The 24,288-nt window shown below is 25.8% G+C and overlaps 1 protein-coding gene across 3 annotated transcripts; it reads left to right on the plus strand.

Annotated features, from left to right (window-relative positions):
- The first annotated feature begins 82 nt into the window (after nt 1-82).
- LOC113849615 (probable protein phosphatase 2C 26) lies at nt 83-3,910 on the plus strand. Of its 3 annotated transcripts, none has more exons than XM_027479636.1 (11): nt 83-258; nt 355-406; nt 501-580; nt 1,015-1,096; nt 1,246-1,316; nt 1,433-1,512; nt 1,614-1,711; nt 2,669-2,792; nt 2,881-2,963; nt 3,307-3,355; nt 3,427-3,910. In XM_027479636.1, the coding sequence occupies exons 1-11, from the start codon at nt 113-115 to the stop codon at nt 3,477-3,479; spliced, it is 918 nt and encodes a 305-aa protein (XP_027335437.1). In that variant the 5' UTR covers nt 83-112; the 3' UTR covers nt 3,480-3,910. The 3 variants fall into 3 exon arrangements, 2 of the variants coding, with proteins under 2 accessions (XP_027335437.1, XP_027335438.1); XR_003502118.1 differs by having other exon boundaries at nt 92-258; nt 2,886-2,963; nt 3,427-3,446; XM_027479637.1 differs by having other exon boundaries at nt 92-258; nt 1,015-1,092; nt 1,305-1,316; nt 3,427-3,561.
- Nucleotides 3,911-24,288: the final 20,378 nt, after the last annotated feature.

Raw genomic sequence — 24,288 nt, forward strand, 5'->3', positions numbered from 1 at the left:
ACTTGAAGATAGTTTTATGTTTCTTAATATGAATAAATGAGAATGATGATAAACGTCGATTTTGGTGGCAGTGTGTGAAGGAGAGAGGGTGTTGAAGTTGAAGCGGGAAACAATGGCAATTCCCATGTTGAGGGTTGCAGTGATTTCTCATTCTCAGTCTCAACCACTCATTCATTCCATATCTGTTATTGATGAAACCGCTAGGAGGAGGAAGAGGGTGGCACTCTCTTCTTCTTCAGAACTTAACCCTGTAATTCGGTGAGCTACTCTTCATTTTCCTAGTTTACCCACTTTTTTGAGCTAGAACATTCTTAAACATGTGTTTTGGTTTGATTTCTGTTGCTGGGGTTGTAGGTCGGAGGTATCATTATGTGTTGGGACTTGCCTCATTCCACATCCAAACAAGGTAGCACCCAGTCTCATCCTTTGTTCTGTATGAGTAGTAGCATCATTGTAGACACAATACATGTCCTGTTTCCTGAGTTCTGGTGTTTCTAAAGGTTGACAGAGGTGGGGAAGATGCTTTCTTTCTGAGCGACTATAATGGGGGAGTTATTGCTGTTGCTGATGGTGTCTCTGGGTATGGTAACGTTTCAGTATCTGGTTCTTTCCTTGTGGATTACTTTAATCATTCAGCAAATAAAAAACAACACCCCAAAAAAAAATAATTAATTTTGATAATTAGAAATTAATTTGAAAGGTGCTGTGTGTTGCAGTTGCATCATATTGAGATATTGTCTTCAATAACATGGCATAACCTATGACTTTTGTTAGAACGTCTAAGGCAAATGCTAACGGGTGGTCGGTTTCTCCACTGCTCTTAGGCCATTAGTTAAAGAACTAGAAGTAGAAAGGTTTTTAATAGAAAACGCTATTAATGCACTTGCCTAATGATTTCTGATACAATTCTGACGTAATTTTCAATAAAAATTTCTCACTTTGGATTCTTTAAAGAATGCCTTAGGGCACTAGTGAGTAATACTCATTGTCTAAACACGATTTTCGGTTTTTCAGTTGGGCTGAAGAGGACGTGGATCCTTCCTTGTTTCCACGTGAATTGATGGATAATGCTTCAAATTATGTAGAAGATGAGGAGGTAGCATACCCTTAAAATTTTCAGATGAGGGATGTTTTGATAAGTTAGAATTGTTTTCTTTTCATTTTGAGCAGCAAATCAACAAGAATGCTTCTATGCATGTAATGCTGTTTGCTAACAAACAAATTGAATATTGTTGGATTTAGCAGGTGAACTATGATCCTCAGATTCTTATAAGAAAAGCACATGCTGCTACTTCCTCTACAGGCTCAGCTACTGTGTAAGTTTGTCTTCTTTTATTTGGATTGCTGGTTTGAAGAAATACGGTCAAACGTTGACCTGCTTGTTTGATGATTCTATTGCAAATCACATCATTTGTGTGTCTTGTCTTTGAAGCATTGTTGCTATGCTGGAGAAGAATGGGACTCTGAAGATTGCCAATGTCGGGGATTGTGGATTAAGAGTCATTCGTAATGGTAATATCTTGTGCTACATTTCATCTGATCCTGATCTTTTCTAAACGATGTAATGCAATTTGCTCAATATATATCTAATGCAATTTGATCTTTTTTACCAGGTCATGTAATTTTTTCCACTTCTCCACAAGAACATTACTTTGACTGTCCATTCCAACTAAGCTCTGAGAGGGTTGGGCAAACATACCTTGATGCAACGGTACCATTTAACAATCATTGCTACTATTGTTTAACTTTCTATTCCCCTTCCACTCCACTATCTATCTTGACTCTTCAAACTAAGCAGAATTTCTATTTTCTTAAAATCATGTTGTCACATGTCAAAGTGTTATCAGTCAACGTCACACCTATGCTTCTTTCTGTTCCAAAACTCGCCACTCTTTTTTTATTGAAGACATCATAACCACCACCCACATCCAAAATAATCAAGCCCCACAAATAAAAACTAATACGAAGATTGATGATTCCATAGAAAGACATTGTGGTCCCTTGTGGAATAAATGGAAAGTAAATAATATTGTCTGGAATAAATGGAAAATTGCTAATTTCCTCGTTCAAAAATATAAAATTCATAACAAGATAACTGGATGAGGAGAGAGAGTGGGGAGGGGGAAGAAGCAGACAAAGCAATCACATAATCTTATTGCTCAAATGAAGACAAATAACTAAAGAAAGAATATAGATACCTCCTAGAATAATCTGGTGCTACAGTACTATATTTGTATTGTTATATACTTTGCTTTTTGCTCACATGTTAGTTAGACTATTGGTTTTTGAGGGCACAGAACCACTTCTATTTTTCTCCATATTGATGTATTAATTCTCTCTAAAATCTCTTCTGGATTTGTGCTTTAAGTATCATTTTAAAAATCACGGTTGGTTTTTGTTGAAGGGAAATATATGTAAGAAAATCCCCTATGGCTGATTTTAAATAACCAAAAGTAGTATGATTTTATTGGGAAAATAGCTATGTATTACAACTTTTGGATGCTTAAAATCAGTTCTAAGACTAACGTTAACAAAATCAGTATATGTATTACCTTGATTAAGTCAAAACATAATACACTACTTTCCAAAGGGAATAGTCTCATTTTCCAGTTGCGATAAATGTATTCTTCTGTTATATTTTCTTTTACTAACCACCGCAGGAAAACAGGTATGCAATGTGGAGTTGATAGAAGGAGACACAATTGTGATGGGATCTGATGGGCTTTTTGATAATGTTTTCGATCATGAAATTATTCCCACAATTGTTAGATACAAAGATGTTGCTGAAGCCGGTATTGTCTTCTTGATTAATCAGTTTGAGGAATTTTGATTACCATATGAATTTCACTAATTCAAAATTCATTCTGTTGTACTTGCTAGCAAAGGCATTAGCTAACTTGGCAAGCAGTCATGCAATCGATTCAAAATTTGATTCTCCCTATTCATTGGAGGCCAGGTCTAGGGTAAGGAAAGAAGATTATAATTAGACTTCTTTTGCTTTACAAAGAAATATGTTGTGCATAGAATTGCTGCATTCTTTTATAATTTTCTATTTGTTTGATTCTACTTGGAAAACAACTCATTAGGGAAATCGCATTCTCTTTCTTGAAAGTAGTTGCAGCAATAATTAACCAGGACAAGATTCTGTTGACAGCTACCCTAAAGATTTTATTTTTCACACGAAACACCAAAAATGCAGAAAACACAATTAAGAAAGTTATTTTGCATAGATCAGACGGGCACTTAGAAAGGCCAAAAATTTGCAATAACCATTTGTTATATCTTGTTTCCTTAAAAAACTTCCAGGGTTTTGATGCCCCCTTATGGAAGAAGATTCTTGGAATGACGCTTACAGGTGTGGCACAAATTCTAAAACTTGTCTTTTCTCATTGCATGTGGCTGACTTCACTTTTTCTATTGAATCAGGTGGAAAGCTTGATGATATTACAGTAATTGTTGGTCAGGTTGTAAGTTCTTGAGAAATGCTAGTTATGCTTATGAATCAAAACAAGGTCCTGATTACTGAGATCACCAGAGAAGGAGTCACCATAAGTATATTGTCTATGGAAATGCTCCTGCTTTGCCATGAAGCTTTTCTCCTTCATGCATTGAGAAAGGTTGTCTGAGACATTCATTGAAAATAGTTTTGTTTATGAAATGCTATGCCTAGGAATTGTCTTTGATACTGTGGACTGTTGAGAAGCATGATTGTGAACGGAAAAATAGAATCAGTAGCAGCAAGCAAAAGCTTGTAAAATTCATTAAGATAATGCATTTACCAGAAACCAAATGAAGACCTTATACCTGTATGATACACTATGCTTTTCTCATGCGACCACACGTTATATATGTATTAGTCTAAATCTACCAGAAGGCATAAAGAGGATAATCAAATGATTCAATGAGTAGTTCAAAACATATCCTAAAATCTTAATGGCAATGTTCAAGTCCATTCATTTTGGAATGAAAATTTTTTAGTCTTGTACAACTTATTTTTACACTAGCAATTATGGATAATGATGCATTTTCTTTTAAAATATCCTTGAGGAAGTTGTTGAAATGTTTTTAGAAAATATTATTGATTAAGCTTTAAATTGTTGATCTATATATTATAGTTTTTTAAACTTATCAACATGTTTCTGGTTTTTGAAAAAAAAAAGTTGTAATTATTTGTAAGCTATAATTTTTATTTCAAGTACAACAAATGCTTTTTAAATAGAAAGCTTATGTTGCAAATTAACTATAATTATATATTATAATTTTAAATATTTTTAATTTTAAAATTACATCTTTCTTTAAAAAAAATATATATCTTCTACAAGAGTCAATCTTATTTTAGTAAGGTCATTTTGACTAGGTAAAGTCACTATAAATAATAAATTTATCTTTCAAGTATTTAATACATTTAAAATATTACATCTTTATTTTTATTTTATTTTTTTTCTGAATTACAGATATCTTTTACATCAGACAATCTTGATCGAATGGAATAAGATTACTTCAAACTTTCAAAAGTGAACACACTGTTCTTTCATTTATCATCATGATTTTTTATTTCAATATATAATTTTATATTTATTTTTTATATTCACATATTATCTTTTTATCGTTTGCTGTAATCATAACAACAACCTCCACATAAAGTGTAATTTATCCCGACAAAGTGTGTAGGGTGTACCATTGAACAACGACGTTCTTCAGGCAAAAGAAGTAGGTAACTATAGGGATCACCCATTGTCTTCCATCTGTATTCCAAGCATTTGACCAAAATAAAGAAGAAAAATCTCCTCATGGAATTGAATGAATGTTTGGTTATTGGAATATTGCTTTGTCATTATGCGTTTGACATTCTTAATTATAATCTTGTTGTCCAGTGTAACTTAAAAACAAAGTGATTTAAATTTCTAATGAATTTTAATTATCATACATTGAATCTCTTTTATAAAAACACCCCAGAAAATTGGAATTGCATTTTTACAAACATTATTTTGTAAGCTTTAACTGTGAATTTGTGAATGCTCCCTTCAGACTCTTGACTTATCAAAAGACGTTTTACTTATATATTTCCGATGAATTCTCATATCATGTGAATTCTAATACTTATTTAACATAAATTAAGTCCTCTCTATAAAAAACAACACCATAAAAGCTGGAGTTATACTTGACTTTTTCCTGTAACATTATTTTGTAAACTTCACGTGTGAATTTGTGAATGCCCCCCTTCGATCTCTTGAGAGTTTTAGATTTATGTTTCCTTGTTGTCCAAAATATACACTCTCTTACCCTCTTCAAACTAACAGTTACTTCTTTTGTGATTATTTGAGCTTGTTATTTTACAAATGAAATAAAAGAGAGCTTTGTTATATTTTTATATTTCATCTTCTTAATAACTTTCTACTATTTTATAAAGTAACAATAGATAAAAACAATACATATATTTATCGTCTTAAAAATATAAAATATTTTATTTGTATGCATGGTGATTAAAAGAATTAGTAAAAATAAAAAATAGAAGAATTTAGAATGATTCAAATGAAAGATATATGTTTTTATATTATATTATATATAAATATAAAATTTAAACTTTTCACATGCACTAAACCCTAAAGACACTGTTATAGTCATGTAAGTAACTAACCCAAAAGAGAAAGTGAGAAACAAAGATGTATCTAAATCCCAACATATTCTTTTGATCATGTCCTCCCACTTAAAGGAATGCAAATATCAACTAACAAAACCACTATATCCTATCAAAGTTGAGTCACCCAACCCAATGATTTCGGTTCATTATATTTTGCCCTCCTCACCCCATGACTTCATTAATTGATTATTAATGTTATATTTAAGTACCATAGATTGCCAATTGAAATACTAGCAAACAAGAAGGCAATCACATCCATGCCTAATAGCCCATATCGCTTATAGAATACAAGTGGTTTGAAAATGTGCAGAGGATGGTGCAAGATATGGTACACATGAGATAATTTTTGGACAACAAATGACACGTTCAATTGTCAGATCCTACCCTCCTCGTCTTAGATCAATGGCGTTGCACACCAACCAATATAGTGTCAACAATAATGGCACTGCATGAAATTCAAGCATACCCTTTCAATAAATTTTGCACTAGCTAGCCATAGCTAGAACATGCTACATAGCCAAGATGCTATGGTCTTTTATAGGACAAGAAGATGAGGAAGAAAGATTCGTACATATAATTCAAGATTCAGATGAAGAAAAAGGGAGATTGACTCTGACTAAGGGAAAAGTAATAGTGCAATGAACTTCAATTGCCGAAGAAGTAACACATGGAAGCGCAAAAGAGGGCTTGAATGGGGGATACCACAAAACTTTGGTTTTTCAAACATGGCCCTGTGCCTATTAAATACACACTCATTGTCAAATAATGAATTATTCAAAAACTTGAGCCACTGGGAGAGGATTTATAAAAAATCCAAAATAATATTTTTATTAAAAATTAAAATATTTAATAATATTTTTAATACACTACTAAACTCGTGGATTTATTATTATGAGATTGTTTTTACTTAACTTGTAGTTTTAAATTTGAGTTTCATTAAATATAATTATGTTAAATACTTCAAAAAAAATTTGAGTTTTACCTAATTCAAACAAAATTATTTCAAGTGGAAAATCCTTGTAGTCCAGACTAAAAGAAATAATATTTTTACCCACATTAAAATTTGTAATAATTTATTATTTTTAATAAAAAAATTTACTTTATATAAATTATTAACACGTTTCTTTAAGTAAATGTTATAAAAATTAAATTAAATAATTACCTTTATATTTAGTAGGGATTGAATGCCTAAATCAAAATAGAATTCAATGAATAGAGGAATATTAATTCGTCTCCCTCTCCTAAAACTTTTTCGTATGTATGCTGAATGAAGGTTTCCAAGACAATATAGTTGCCCCTGGGGAATGCTTTAGACGATTCATTCAGATATGTCACTTTTATACGTCTATCTCAATTTTAAACGTAATTAAAGTTTTGATAAATAAAGTTGCAATTACTTTTTTTTATATATATATTGCAGTATTATAAAATCATTTATAAATGAAATTTTGAATGTATGTCTAAAAATATTATCTATAATAATATTTAATTTTTAATAAAAAAATTATTTTATAAAACTTTATTGTGATATTCCATTAAATGTTTCAGACACTTCTTATTCAGTATGATAGACACAGACAAATTCCATTCCTCAAAATAGCAGGTTAATTAGACTTTGGCTATTATGGCCTGTAACCAGTGCAGTTGAATCAGATGATTCTGTCGTTGGCATTTATATGTTTGTCTGCTATAAAAGTTATCCTATTTTTATTTCAATTATTTGTCAAACATGATGAATAGTGCTAGATTAAGATTTTAAAAAATAACAAAATTATTAAAGATCACGTTAAAAGTTATTATGAGTTTTTAAAAATTTAATATTTTTAATTTTTCTACTAGTGTTCTAAGAACATTCATTGGATTTTTAAAAAAATAATAAAATTTTTCACTAAGTTTTTAATATATTGTTTATTCTTAGATGAATTTTATATGGGTTTACTAAATAGATACCGATAAGATTTAGAAATTCTAATATGAACTTTGTCCCATAATTAAAAAAAAAATATAATATATAATTTTATGTTCAAAAGTGACAATTTATATTAATATTTATTCATAAAAAAATATATTGGGAAAAACTTGTTTACTAGCATTAGGAATGACACTAGGTATGGTATAAGTAGGGTACTATAGTACTCCTCCCTATATCTGAGTTTTAAAAAAATATTTGTGTCCAGACCTATACTCGCGTGGGTATAAACATTAATTCCCGTACCCGTATCCTCTGGGTACCCGCATACCCATCTTGTAACCATTACTCGCGCTTATTTAAGAAAAAAAAATATTTATAAAGAAAAATATGTTTATATAACTTCACATAAGTAGCATAATAATACAAAAATTCAATATGTAGTTGTCAAATAAGGTACAAACATAAATAAAAAACAAATATTTAAAGATCATAAATATTAAATGTATCTTAATATAATAATTTTCTAAACTAAAATTTTTAGAAATAATAAGTGAAACTAAACACACAAGTTATTTGTCAATAATAACCCTATCTTGTGTGAGATTTGATCAATTGGCAATGTAAAAGCGACAATAAAATAAATTTGTACAATGGTTATCCTTCTGTGGCATCGCTTAATGACTTCTTATAACGGCATTGACAACAAACTCTAATGAATAACGTTTCATTCATAGTTGTTAAGTTTTAATGAAACAGATATTGAGAATGAGAATGAAGTTAGAGTTGAGAAGTTTAATACTAACAACAGAAAGTTGATACATAATTTTTTTTTTAATTTTTGAATTTGAAATTATAAGAAAAATAATAGATTTAATTAAAATAATATAATATATATATATATATATTAATACTAGTATTTTTAACTCATATACTATACAAAAGTATTTTATCAAAAATACAAATTTTTGAAAAATTATTTTAATGAATTAAATATTTATAATGTATATAAATTTTAAAAGAAAAAATTTGAATAAAAGATAAATAGTTATAACAAAATTTTATAATAAAGAAATATACGTGTATATTAAAAAAATTATACTTTTTTATCTGAAAAAATTAACAAATAAAAATTAACAATAATTTTTTATATTTATATCTTTTCAAAAACTTCTCTGAACGTGAATAAATAGTAAGAATAATATTATTTACGTTCAATAGATTATAGTTGTGTTTATAATACATATGTTGCATAGAAAAATATTATTTTAAATTAAAATATAAAAAATAAAATTTAAATATTATTAATAAATAATAAGTTTACGGTAATAGTAAGTGATTGTAAAATTTATAAAATATTTACAATATATTTATTATTTATTATTCACTTTATGATTTTATTAACAAAAATATTTGTGTAAAAAATATTTTATGTGTGTCATATATAAATAAATTTTTAAAAAAAGTCAATCTCATATTAACTATGTAATAATTAAATTGTATTAGCCTAATTAAATGATATAAAATAGTAAATAAATTTTTCTATTAAAAATATAAACCAAAATAAATTTTTTGGTTTACTTTATTATTAAATATATTTTATATTAATCTTATATAACTTTACATAAGTAATATAATAATACAAAAATTTTATAAATTGTAACTTAGTGGTAGAGCGCGCCCATGATAATTACAACTTTTTGACTATTACACCCAAAAAACTAAATTCTACCTTACATAAAGTTGTCCGAGTACGCTTAACCTCTAAATTTGAAATCACTAAAGCATATATATATATATATATATATATATATATATATATATATAACTTTACATAAGTAATATAATAATACAAAAATTTTATAAATTGTAACTTAGTGGTAGAGGACGTCCCTGATAATTGCAACTTTTTGACTATTACACCCAAAAAACTAAATTCTACCTTACGTAAAGTTGCTTAACTTCTAAATTTGAAATCACTCAAGTATATATATATATATATATATGGGGTGGGGTGGGTACTTAGATACTCATACCCGCACCTATCTTTATTAAAATTTGTGAGTTTTTACCCACATCTATACTCGTATAGTGGATAAATATTCTATCTATTATGAGTAAATTTTGCAGCACCTATCTTCATTAAAATTTGTGAGTTTTTACCCACATCTATACTCGTATAGTGGATAAATATCCTATTTATTATGAGTAAATTTTACAAGTATCTATCAAGTACTTTACCTATTGTCATCCCTAACTAACATATCTTGTGAACACATTTTAGAGGAAACATGAAACAACATTGCATGGTATTGCCGTATTGGTGGCAAATATATAACCAAAACTTGCTTTCATGCCCATGAATTCGGGTACATGATGCACAACAAAGTCTCCTCTGCGAAGGAATCATATGATATAACTGGAAAATAAGAAGTAAAGGATTTTTTTAAAAGCGTTTATAAGTATTAGTAATTTGTTGACTTGTGTGGAGATTTAGGCAGTGCTAGGAAGGGTTTCATGGAATTTATTTTGACTTTTAAAAAATTAATGTGTGACTTTTCCTTAAGATTTTTAAATATCCTCTCTTAAATTGAATGATTTGACAGATATTTTCTTTCAGATTAATTTAAAAAATTAATAGTTTAATTAAAATTCTTTATTTTTCAACTAAATAATACATTAAACAGAAAAATTATTAATATTTTTTCTAGCAAAGCCAAAGGAGATTAATGCATAAAATCAAACTATTAAAAAAACCTGAATTATTAATGTCCTTGTTATAGAGTCCGACTTTTATTAATATATTATAATATTTATATTATGTACTATTTTTTAAAAAGTATTATTTATTATTAAATAATAAATATCTTAGTAATTTTAATCGATTATTAAATTATATATTTAATTTCAAAAAATAAATAACTAAAATATAATTAGTTCAAGAAAAATAAAAATATAGCTCTGGAGTTGAATCGCTTTTATTTTTCAGATTGGTGCAGCTTTTTGTTAGGCAATTCTTCACCGAGAAAACATTACTTTGTTAACATAAATTGTTAGTATAGGTTTTTAAGGATTCACATCTATAAGTAATGAATTATACTAATATTTGACATACGAATAATATATATTAATATTTTCATTAACAAAATTATTTGTTAACATAATATATTATAAATATGTAAAAGTGCTTCCACGTGTCCGTATGAATAATTCTTAGCTGACAAAAAATTAGCTTTTTTATTTAAATATCATAAAACTAAAAAAAAATTAATTTATTATTTTTTTTGAAATTATTTTTCTCAGGTCTATCAGATAATAGTTTCGCTAAATCGATCAATAAAAATATTAAATTTTTATTTTTATCAAAATAAATTTTAACATCAAAAACATGAAATAATTAGATAATATGCATAAAAAAATATAAAAAAAATTAAATATTTTCTTATAAAAAATTATTAACATAATAAAAGAAAATATTTTTTATATTTACATATAAATTATTATTAATTCTTTATTAAAAAAAGTCTAAATTACTAACGTAATTACAATAAATAATTTATTGCACCCTTTTCAAAAAATTTTAAAAAAATTCTGTGGTCCGAAAAAAATTTACTGCATGTATTTTTAAATAAAAAATAAATAAAATTGCATGCATGTAATTTGAAGAATTTGAAATAATCAACAAAAAATTTTTAGTTATTTTTTTAATTTTAATATAATCATAATTGATATTTAATGATAAAAATTTTAATTATAATAGTGATTTAAATTTATTTAATTATGATACAATTTAAATTTGTATGTATATAAAAATAATTTTTAGTATTATGTTAGTAATTTAATTTTTATTTTAAATGTGATTATTATTTGAATATAAATATAAATTATATTTTATTTGATTATGTTATTAAAATTAATTAAAGTAAATTTGTATAATAGGTTAAAATTATGCAAAATGTCAGATTCCTGCAAGTTGTGTAATTTTTATAGTAAAATTTACTTAAATTGTGACACGTATTATTGTTCAAAAGTTTTACTAGTATAATAAAATTAATATTTAATTTTATTAATCATATTACAAAACTATACTGATGCTGACATACGTTACACTTTACTTATTTCACTTTTATAATAATTTTTTTTAATAAAATAAAAATTTAATATTTTTACTAGTTATTTTGATAAAATTATTGACATTTTTTTGAAAAATAATTATTTGATAAAAATAATAAATTAAAAAATTATTTTTAATTTTGTAATATTTAAATAAAAAAGTCCAAAAAATCAGATTGTACTAAAATATTGTCAACACAAAATATATACAAATCAGCTCACATATCAGCTCACATATGGTCAATGACACCCCTAATGAATAATGATTACCTGGAAATTAAATTTACTTTTACTAAATTTCTTCATTTGTCAATGAATGAAATGATGAAATCCATTTATTTGTGATAATAAAAACATACCTGAGGTGACAGCATTTATGTAAATGGAATATCTTGTGGATTGAGTTTCTTTTATATATTTATCATATTATTCATTTCATTTTTTTATTTATTATTTATCTTCCTTAATTACACAACCCTTACACTTTCATAAGATATGCAATAGAAAATTTATCCCTACAAATTATATCAGAGCACAATCGCTGTTGTGTAAATTGTGAAATAATGCAATGATGATATATAAATTATATTGTTGTAAGTATAAATATCTGTTTATGTTTCACATACTAATACATAAAAATTCACGCACTTAAGTTGTTAGACAATATCTTTCTATATTTTTATTTTTAAAATTCATTTAAATTATCATTTTATTTATTTCTTATAAATATAATAAATATGTGATAAAATAGTAAATAATGTAAAACTTAATGTTTAAAAAATAATTCATTATTTTAATTTTCAGTTATTGAGAGCAATATTTCTTTAATTATTTTATGGGATTGTCTAGTCTAAAAAGGTTTTTAATTTTAAATTATAAAATGACTATGTTATTTCATGTTATTTTTAAAAATATTTAATCATAAAATTTAAAAAATCACCTTTTTCTTACAAAATCTATAAAAGGATAAATAAAATGAAAAGTTATTTTCATTGCAACATTTATCATGTATTTTTATCTATTAAGAGTGTAAATAATTTTTTTAATAATTTATAAATATGAAATTCTTAATTATATTTTTATAATAATTTAATTGTAAAAAATTTTGACAAAATAATAAAGACAATATATATTTATACTTTAATAATTTGATTAACAAAAAATCACACATTGTTAAAATGTGTACGAAACTAATTGATGTGTACACAAAGCTGTTTAGAAACTCAGTTAGATTCAATTAGAATAATTATTTAAAGAAACATTTATAGAGAAGATAAACAAAAAAGAAAATTAACATTTACTTATATATCTCATAGTTTTGTAAAATTATATGTAAAGGCTTTTAAAATAACAAATGATCATAAATTGATATTAATTTATATAAAAATATTTATTTTATATTTTTATTTTTATCTCTAATAAAGACTCATTAAAAAATTAATGCAAACTAACCTTAATTTATTGTGTTCTTAGTCTGTACACATCATTATGACTATCTAACTATTCTAAAATGGTAGAAGAGACAAACACAAAAAATAATAACAACATATAATAGTTTTATCAAACAATTTGTATAAAATGTTGATCTACTGGTAGGGTGTGTTTTAAACTTGATGCCTGTGAATAAAGAAAAAGAAAAGGGAGGGGTGCATGGACATGGTGTGTACACACTTTCTCTGTAGAGTTTAGTAGCCTTTTCCCATGTATTGGAAGCTGAGCTGCGAGTCTGAATTCTGTGTGGACCACAGCACAGGTCACAGATGAACAGCCTTCATAAGATGACAGAGTCAGAACAGAACCCTCTTCATTCATTCATTCATTCATTCACTCAGCCTTCAGAAACCATTTTCATACACAAAAAACCAATGCACTTTCTGACTCCACACAAATGCTCCTCGTTTTAGGTGTTCTTAGTACTGTTGCCTCATCTTTCTCTCGTCAATTTTTTATACAATTTATTAAAATACTTTTTAATATAATATGTCATAAATATAAAAATTATCAGTTTTATTTTACTCAAATATAATTATTTTTAGCAAAGAAAGTTATGATAAAAAAATATTTTAATTAAGACATGATACAATTAAATATTAAACTTTTTACTTTATTATATTGCAATTGCAAGATTCTATTCCTCTAAATTATAGTGAAGAATTCAGTCCAGACGACTTTAAAATGTGAGTTTTTCTTTCATGAAAATTTAAAATCTAGTTTACTCATTTTAATACAACATTTATACATTAAAAAAACAAGTGGTAAAAATAGCATTAAAATGTACAAAAATGAACATTAATTATTATATATAATTTTAAATATAAGATTTTTTTTACGAGTTTGTTGTGGTCATTTTCATAAGCCTTTTTATAAGTTATTTTGTAAATTAAATATTATTTTATAAAAACATCTTTAGTGCATAGATAGTAATTAATTAGAAAAAAATTATGAAAATGGATCTTCAAGATTTTAAGGATAGTTTTAAAAAAAATAATTTTCTTAACTTTAACTATTGAATATATTTTTTTAAATAATATAATAAAGATTGGACTTTAATTAAAGATAAATTTAAAATATTGTAATTAATTATTTAAAATTGAATAAATAATTTTTTAATAATTTTTCATAATTTATGTAATTTAATTGAAACAGTCTTATAAAAGGAAATATATATATATATATATATATATAATTCTTATAAAATAGGAAAACTATTTTCTATATATCTAAAGTACACAATAAAAATTTATATATGATAAATTTTTATTAAAATCACAAAATTTAATATATTAATAACACAAATTACTTTAAATTTAAATAAAAAATTATATTTTTTAAAACACATTAAAAAAGCAAAATGATATTGTATTTAAGAAAATAAGTTAGTAAATAAAAATAGACAGGACGGTCAGCTGTCATTGCATTAGTTGTGAATGGAATAGCCTTTTTATCCCAACATTTTCCTGTGGGTTTACTTTTGTGCAATGGTTCAAAAGTAATCATTATGAGTTAATAATCTTGATTAACAATCAGCACCATTATTTTTGTTTTTCCTCTTCTATTGCAATACTGCTTTCAGTCGCAGCTTACATAATGAATGGCTCCATTTAGAATATGTTTAAAATTCTGCTGGCAATCACTCTAACCTAGTGCTAGAATAAGTGATATCTTTTTTATTTAGATTTGATGTCATTATTTAAATATTATAAATTATTATTAGATGTAATATTCTATTTAATCATTTTTATTATTTATTTTACCCTTTTATATATTATATCTCAAAAATATACTTTAAAATAAAAAAGTAACATTTTACTACTTTAATTTATTATTTTACTAACTGTTAAATTTATTTATACTGGTGTAAAAAAATTCTTCTCTATATATATATAGATTCCTCCAGTATTTAACCGAATGTGAGAGAAAGATATCGTGTGGAGGCAGCAGCCTTGTCATTAGGAGAATATATATAAGTATAGTAGACAAATTCTACCTTGATAGATACATATTCTTCTTTAACTATCATTATGTTTTGAAAACCCAAAGAGGCCTATAGTCATTTCTTTACTTTTAGCCTCTTCTAGTTAAGAATTGAAACCCATGCTATGTATATTCTGTCATAATTTAATTATCAGATCAAATAATTATTTGATTATAGCTAAGATTTTCTTCCACTTTTACTTAATTAATTATTGTAGTCATAAAGAACTAAGATTGTAACCCCTGATTTTCAACAAAACTTGCAATTAACTTTAAATTAACTTAGAATGACCCATTATTGACATTTTCAAGTTGTAAAAATTTGTACTTATAGTCTTACAGTTGTGAAGATTTTCAAAGAACTTGGTTCAAAACTGGAGACTTGATTTTTCAATTGTTCTTAGCGACTAAAGCTTTCTTCTCTTAAAAGAATATACTTTGTTTTTAGTTAGAGATTTTCAACTTGAAATTGCTGTTTTTAAAAGAATATTATTTATTAATCACTTGAAACTCAAAAAGGAATGAGCAACTGTTACCTTATTTTATAATTTTTATAAAATTTTCCTCTAATTTGCAAAATAAAAAGGCTAACGAAAGAAAAGATCTTTGTGTTTGGGTAATGGTACAAGGCAAAATCTTGAATTTTGGAAATATTGAGCTATGAAATCCTTCAGAGGAAAGAATTGAAAGCAACTGAGAAATACGTAATTAAAGAGAAATAAAGGAATAACAAAATAAGGTTGTTGCCGACGAAGGAAATAACTTTAACATTTTTTCCACCTTCTGGTAGGGATGTTGACAAATCTCTATTTCATGATCACCATCAATGCTGTTTTTAAATTGGATTGATATTATATATGAGTTATTAGATTAGCTTTAGTTAAATAGGTGATCATAACTATATTTGAATTATATAATAAATAATAAGACAAAATAGCTATAAATAATTAAATAACATGATTTAAAAAAATAGTATACTATGCAAATAAAAAATAATTCGTAAACCTTCCAAATCTTTTTATTCCTAAGAGAACTTTATTACGCGTAATAATGGAAGATATACTTGATCTTAAAAAAAATTCTTTTATAACTTCAATAATATACCACGGAGTTGTTTTAAGTTTTCACTATTCCATTGTGAAATGTAGAGCAGCAATTGGGTTAACTGCCGAAAATTATCATTGTTTTGTTGTTGGTTCATTCCTTCTTGTCAAAATGAAGACTAGATTTCTCACTTTGATGCATCTCAGCCTCTGTCTTATGAGACATGGAAACAAAACTGGAGATTTATTTTGAAGTTCTTAACCAGTTTTTTGGAGTTCTATTTTAAGAGTTATTTTAACTAATCGCTTACTCAATTCACAATTTCACCTGTGGGATTAATCAGTTAAATGGATTTTTAAAACATTAATAAATTTAATTAAAGACAAATAAATTGATTCTAAAAGATTGGAAAATTTACTTATGATTTATTTATAATTTTAGTTCAATATATATATAACAGCTGGTCCCTTATAAAAATATTTTTATATTAAAATATAAATGGATGTAATATCTTAATTACATAAAAATATTAAATATTTTATCATTTAATAAGTAAAAAAGATTAATAAAAATCATATTGTATAACTATAGTCAATAAGAAATATTCTTAAGTAACTAATGTATTACTCCCTTTAATCTTTTTTAAAGTATCGGTATAAATGATTTCTTTTCCCTCTGCTTGCATTTAAAAACAATAATATATGAATTATGAAATATAATTAATAGTTTATTTATACAAAAATCATTTAAAAAATGTTAATATGTTCATTTTAATTAATGTACCCTTTCCCTTATTAAATGTACCTAGATCATTTAAATATTTGAAACATGAAGGATTACGAATGAGAAGTTCACAGCTGCACATTTTTCCATTATTAAACTTACGCTAATTTCGATATAATTTGGACTGTAATAATTAATTAAAATTGAGTCCACCAATCAGCATATTTTAATTTGAGAACAATATCGTCAATGCTAAATCCAAGTTTTATTCATAATATTAAAGTTTGAGGTGTAGAACTTTAAATCCCTGTTTAAATAACATTTACAATCAACTCAGTAATTTTATTGTAATACATGTGTTAATCTATATTTTATAATTAAATTTATTTTTATAACTACATGCGATTTCACATCGAAGCAGGTCCTTAAGGCAGGGGAAGAAGAAAAACAAATTCACTCTAGGCAGTGTTTGAAGGTCTTTGTGTGATAGGATCTTTAACTGTTAATTTGGATCGTAATTTGTTCTAAATTTCAAAAATCAATTAATTTACTATTTATTTGATCTCAAATAATCAATTTCATAATAAATAACAATCATAATGCGACCTAAAAGACGTTAGAAATTTAGAATATTCTGAGTGCTTTTCAAAATTTTATAATCCAATCCACTTGACCACTTTCCCGTTCGGGTCCCTGTAATTGCAAGTTTTGACAAGAAACACCGTAGTCGGCAGCGTACAACCTTAACAATACGTAGTAACGATTAAAAAATTAATTTTTGGTGATAAGCTTTTTGAAAAACGAAATTAGAATTAAAAAAAGTCATTATTTTATTCATTAATTTCATCCGCAAAAGCAATGGCACTAACCATAGCATGTTCATTTTACCAGTCTAATTAAGCTGCTGCTTTCAAATATGGTGCAAAAGCAAGACCCTTTTCGCCTTTTCCACGTCGTCATTCCAATTCTCACGTTCCTCTTCTCCTATAAATTCGGTTCATCGCCTTCCATTCTCCTTCCCCACCCATTGAACACCTTCCATATTAATCTCTCTTTCTCAAAGTTCTTTAATTTCTTTAGGGTTACCTTACAAATTTGAGACATGGATGAATGTATTAGAAAAAGTATAGATGAATCTGTTAAGCTCAGGAGGGATAGCGCCACGCTTAACATTGCAGTGTAATTTGGCGCTATCTATCCTGAGTTTCACGGGTTCATCTTACTGTATATACGTCAAAGTGTAGGTTGCAATCAACATATACCTTCTTTGCCTAGCAACTTACTCAAAACTATATCCTATAACTATGCTTTTTTCTCTCTCTGTGATTATTACTTATTTTGCTAGTTATGATCATCGCGGTGCAGAAATCTAGATCTTGGTATATATGGTGACGATTAGGAATTGTACGAATTTGACTAAACTTTTATTTTCTTACTCTGGATTTTTTTCCTACCCATTCTCTAGCTATCTCAGGTTATAACTAACTTATATCATATGCATGATATCATCTCTTTTTTTTTTTCAATTCTAAATTTTCTTCACTTCATTTGTTTCTGATTCGATTTTTGTCAGTGCAAAAGATCAATTAATGGTGAACGAAAGATTTGAGGTTTGTACTATTTATGTAGTTATCTTCTCTCGTGTTGGTAGTTGAACTTTTTATAGCTGCTTGCAATTGTTTGGTGCTTTTGCTATCTATTTTTCATTTCTTGATCTTTACAACTTCAGAAACTCCCCATTTCCTATTGTTGTGGACAGAAGGCTCACTCACGGAGAAAAATTTGGTAATTACATACACTAAATTATAGTGCATGGTATGTGCATCTTAAAAGAGGGAGTGTTCAAGGGATGTGTATATATATGGTTAATTTTAAATTAGATATTTGTAACCGTAAAGTTTTTGAAGTTCTCACAATTATGTTACTATCGCTTTTCTGGCCTTATCAGCCATATTCACTTGCAATTTCTTACAATAATATTGATCATAACAAAACTGTAACTGTAACCACATGTAATTTAAAACTATGATTGGTTGAGTCCACATATTTCTTTGAAATTGGTGAAGTCCGGATACAATTATATGTAGAGCCTTTTTTGTTCAATGCTTATAATTTCATCTGGGCAAAATTATTTTTTCCCAGGATAATCAAAGGGCTTTTGCCATGAAAATGGAAATTTTTATATGGGTCTGAGATCTAACTAGATAATTAATTAGTACTGATATTTTCTTTTCTCTTACAATATTTTAATTTTAATTATTTCACATACAGATGTAGTATAGTTTCCTACTGATTCATTAATTCATCAAGGACAGGTTCGCTGATCTCTAGTATTTATAGGCTTTTCTCTAGAAGGACCTATTCTGCTACAAAGTTCGTAACGCATATTTTGAAGCCAGTTTGTGTCTGAGGCTTGACCTGTTGACTGATATATATATTATACACAAAAAGATACGAGTTTTTTTTTCCCTGAGTAACTGAGCATGACAGAGGAGAGGTCTGATCTATTGCTTTTGGGTTATTTTTTATATTTATTTTTCTGAAAAGATGTATTGAAGAGTAATGAGTTAGTTCGATTTTTAATGGCGAGTTCTGAGGGTAGCAGTCTTTCTCTTTCTGGCCAAAAGTGAAACCCTAGTTCCATTTTTTATTATTAAAGTTTTACCTTGGAACTAGAAAGCTATCTAGGGTTTCCATGATATTTGACTGCAACTTGTGCAGAAACTTTTCCATGAATTATAAATAATGGGTTAGTTACTGTGGATGTTGACTTGTTTCCAACTTGGTTCAGGTCCACCGTCTCATCATTACCATTTTCATAATCTCCATAATTAACATTTTCATAATCTCCATCATTAAATTTCCATTAAAAGGAAAGTTAAAAGAACACGCAGTTACCCCTCCAAGACAAAATTTAGGTGTATAATCATGAATATTTTTTAGTATTATTTTTTAATAAAGATTGAACTGTTATTATCTTAATAATTTATATAATAAATTAATATTAAAAGTTAATATATATTATTAAAATAAAATTTTGTTCTGAATTAGAAAATAATGTGGGTACATATATAAGCGAAATTAAGAAACTTTATTTAATAGTTTTTATAAAATTAAATTCATTAATTTAATTTTTAAATAATAAAATATTAATATGTTAATTTCATATAACAAGTTTTTAAATGAATTAAATGTTCATAAATAAAAATTTAAAATCAATTTTTATTTAACAATTTTTAATAAACTTCAAAATAAAATTTTTAATATTTTTTATATGTATATTTTTTATACTATTCTATTGAAAAAACTTTTAATTTAACAGTTTGATTAGTAAAATTTTAATGTTTTTAAAAAAAACTGTTAAGTAGAATAATTTTTATTTACAAAATTATTTTAAAGTAAAAATTTAAAAAATTTCGCCCACGATTTGTTTGTTTTGAAAATAATACACGATTAATGTTATTATGTATTACTATCATAAACTATTATAAAAACTTAGAAAAATTACAAAACCTAATATTAAAATTGATTAACTTTATTATAGTTTGTTATATATCTTTGTCAATAAAAGGAAATTTCCTTTCATGACCTTGCCCAAAGATCAAACTCTTTTTTTTTATTAACTATAGATAGAGTTAAACTATAGCACCTATTATTAAAAAAAAATATTGTCACTGGAAGTATTGTATGACATTAAATTAATTAAAAAAAATAAATATTAAAAAATTATAAAATTAACAATAAATAATATTTTTAAAAATTTAATTTTTAACTGAATTGAATAATACTATGCAGTCCACGTACAAAGTTTTACTTAACAAAAAAAAAATGTTGTAGTTATAACCTTAAGACAGTTAAGTGGTAGAAAAGGCCAAAAAGTTACCTTTCAATTCATTCTTTGCCAGTCATTGTAAAACTTTTCTAATGTTCTTGTTACTCTCAATCGTTCAGTTCATGCAAATTAATTAAATTGAGTTGGCATTTATGATGATGCTAAGTTTGACCTCCAAAATTAGGCAATCTAACAAAGAATAACATTTCCAAATTTAACCATGTATATCTTTTCCAGTGTCAATAATCTAGTTTCTGTTAATGCATGCAATGTGAATCATCTGGTAGGCCATTATGTGCCATTGGACCAAATATAATATTAGGACATTGTTTCAAACTTTACAACTTTGATTCAACTTTAGGATACATGAGGTGTCTTGTATTATGGGGACAAAACAACCAACTTTCATATAATAGATTTCCAAGCTTCTTCTGTCATTACTGCATAGCTTTCAGTAATTTTTCATGGGTTCAATTTCAAAACTTAAAAAACATTTTTCTTATATTAAATAATAAAAATATAATAAATTATTTTTATTAATTTAGTTTTCCTTTTAGTAGTTTTCTTATCAGATTTTTACTTTTTTGTGTATTTAAGTTACGATGTCTATTATTAAGAAATATCTTAATGATAGTTAATATTTAATTTCCATGAAAACTTAGCCTTATAATTTGAATTTATTAAAATATATATTCTTAAGAAAGTCAAATTATCAAGTTCAATTTAGTTCTCTGTAAATTATGTCTATGAAAGATTTAATCCATTTCTGTTTTTATTTTAATCATTTTTGTGAACTTTGATAGTTTTTTAATTATTAAAAACTATTGTTTTGACTACCAATAAAATCAACATTTTAATCAAAAGATAATAAAAGACCAAATTAATACTTTAAATAAATACAACAAGAGAAACAAACAATGTCATCAATTTAATATTAATATTGAAAGCCATCCATCAAAATAAATAATTTTATATTCAAAATTACAAATGTAGATATAAATAAAAAAATGGTAAATATTTATTATGTTAAATAAAAATAAAAATTAAAAAAAATATAATCAATATCATTAAATGGTTAAAATTAAAAAAATTACACATTTTTAATACAAAAAAATTACACATTTTTAATACATTTTAACATTACTTATAATAAAAATAAATTTTTTTATTAATAACTTAATATATACTATTTAAATATTTTTAAAATTAAATTAAAATTTAAAATTATATATAATTTACACTAATATAAAAGAATCTTTTATATATATATATATATATATATATATATATATAATTTATACAATAATATAAAAATTTACATGGGTTTTGGCTATTAATTGTTTTGGAAAATGGAGCATAGCAGTGATTGGATGATGTTGGTGACGACCTAAGCAAATTAATATGCACAATGGACAATGGCAGACCAAAATGATTATGCTTGTCAAAGGAATCATTTCTACCCTATTCATGCCTTTTTGGTAACCCTTTGCATATATCTCTTTCATTTTCTACTTTTCAATAAATAACTTAAAACCTCTTACTTTCCCAATCAACAAAGAAATTAATAAAAGCATACTTGTCCTCTTAAAACAATTAGAAAATGGGAATATGAATAATTCACCTACATATGAATTTACTATATACTTAGTATCTGCTTAATTTAAATTTTAAATGTAATTCTAATATTATAATTAATCATATAACCTGTATAAATTTATATTGTATATAGATTATTTCCTTTTAGATAAAAACTATACCATAGAAACAATCTTTTCTCTCAATTCACACACCTTCACCAATCTTTTCCTTCTTTAGACTCATCCATGTTAATATCTATTTTCCATATCTTTATCATTACACAATCAATATTACGTATGCAAATGTTATATTCCATTAAACTTTCCATGTGTCTTATTATCATTACAGGGTTCCGCAGAAGACTGTATAAAAATATTATTTTAATGCACAATAAAAAAAATATACTTTTTAGTAATTTCTACTAAATTTAAAGATTAAATTATTATTCACAAAAATTACGAGCTATATTAATAATATATTTCAATTTACTAACAAATAATTTATCATTACAGAAAATTAATATATACGATTATATCAATTATTAATACAATGCATTTTATGATTAATAAAATCTATATTATTTATATTGACAGTTTAAGATTTACTGAAAAAACCGTATACTACAAAAAATTAACCAAATAATTGATTATTAGTGTTTGTGTGGGTTTATACACAGCCAAAAACAAAACATCTTATCACAGATACATAGATGAATTAAACTACAATACCAATAATTTTCTATCTTTTTTCTCTATCAAAATCAATAACTCACATTGTCTGTGTCAATAATCAATATAATTTTTCCATAGATTTATCATTACAAATGAATATTATGTATGGAAATTTGATATAGGGGTAACATTTTCCGTATCCGTGTTATCATCATCATTACAAAAAATGGGTTCCACCAAAGCTTTTAATTCTGTACTCTGACACTTGGCGGCTAAAGTTGAGCTGCACCGTATTGAATTCCTCTGAACCTCTGATGGTTTGCTGAAAATTCATTCTTCATGGGCCTACTGTTTATTGTGATCAATGGGCCCACTACTGTCACACTATTTATATGATGGGCCCTTGTGTTTGTAGCCTCTTGTCGCCCCTTTTCACAATTTTCTGTTCATAAATTACTGGGACTATTGACAATAAAATAAAATAAAATTATTGGGATTCTCAAGACCATAATCAAAATTTGGAAAAAAAGTTTGAGAATCTTAAAGTTTAAGGAAAGAAAGGAGGAAAATATACACTGGGTAGCTCCAATTGAAATAGTTTAAAGAAATTAGGTTGCTTTTATGATGTATGAAGTATATAAATAACTAGTAAAATACCCATCAATGAATTATTGCTTTTGAATTTAGATAATATATAAAAAGAACTTTGCTTAACCATTGCCTTTGATTCGGAAGTTAGTCTCATGATTATACCTACAGAAATATCTCTCATCAAAGACTTGAAAAAAAATTCAGAGAGAATAAAATATTTAATAGAAAATATTTCAAAATTATAAAATAGAAATGCGTAATAAAAGTTACAAAATGACACTTGTATGCTTTAAAGAATATAAGGACAAAAGATATAACCACATTCAACAAAATTCAATATTAAAATTGCTATATGACAGCAAGAATGTCCACATGACTTTTAACTGAGGATAGCAGCTAATACAATTATTTTAACACAATTTTTTAGAAAATTATTAAAATGATAGTAATATAAGAGAAAATCATGAAATTATGAACGAGAAAGAGTGAGATTTAGGTGTTTTTGTTATTTTTTTTTAAATTAACAATTGAAGATATATATAAAAAATGTTAATATTTATTTTTTTATTTTGATGAAACGAGTTTATATATGATTAGCCAGACAATCCATGCAAAAAAAATAAAAAGATGAAAAGAAAAGAAAAGCCAAGACTGAATGGAAATTGTGTCTGAAATTAATATATATATATATAAAATAGAAAATGTTTACCTC

The sequence above is a fragment of the Abrus precatorius genome, unplaced genomic scaffold (assembly GCF_003935025.1).
Source record: "Abrus precatorius isolate BTA unplaced genomic scaffold, Abrus_2018 Scaffold9, whole genome shotgun sequence".
Lineage (NCBI taxonomy): Eukaryota > Viridiplantae > Streptophyta > Magnoliopsida > Fabales > Fabaceae > Abrus > Abrus precatorius.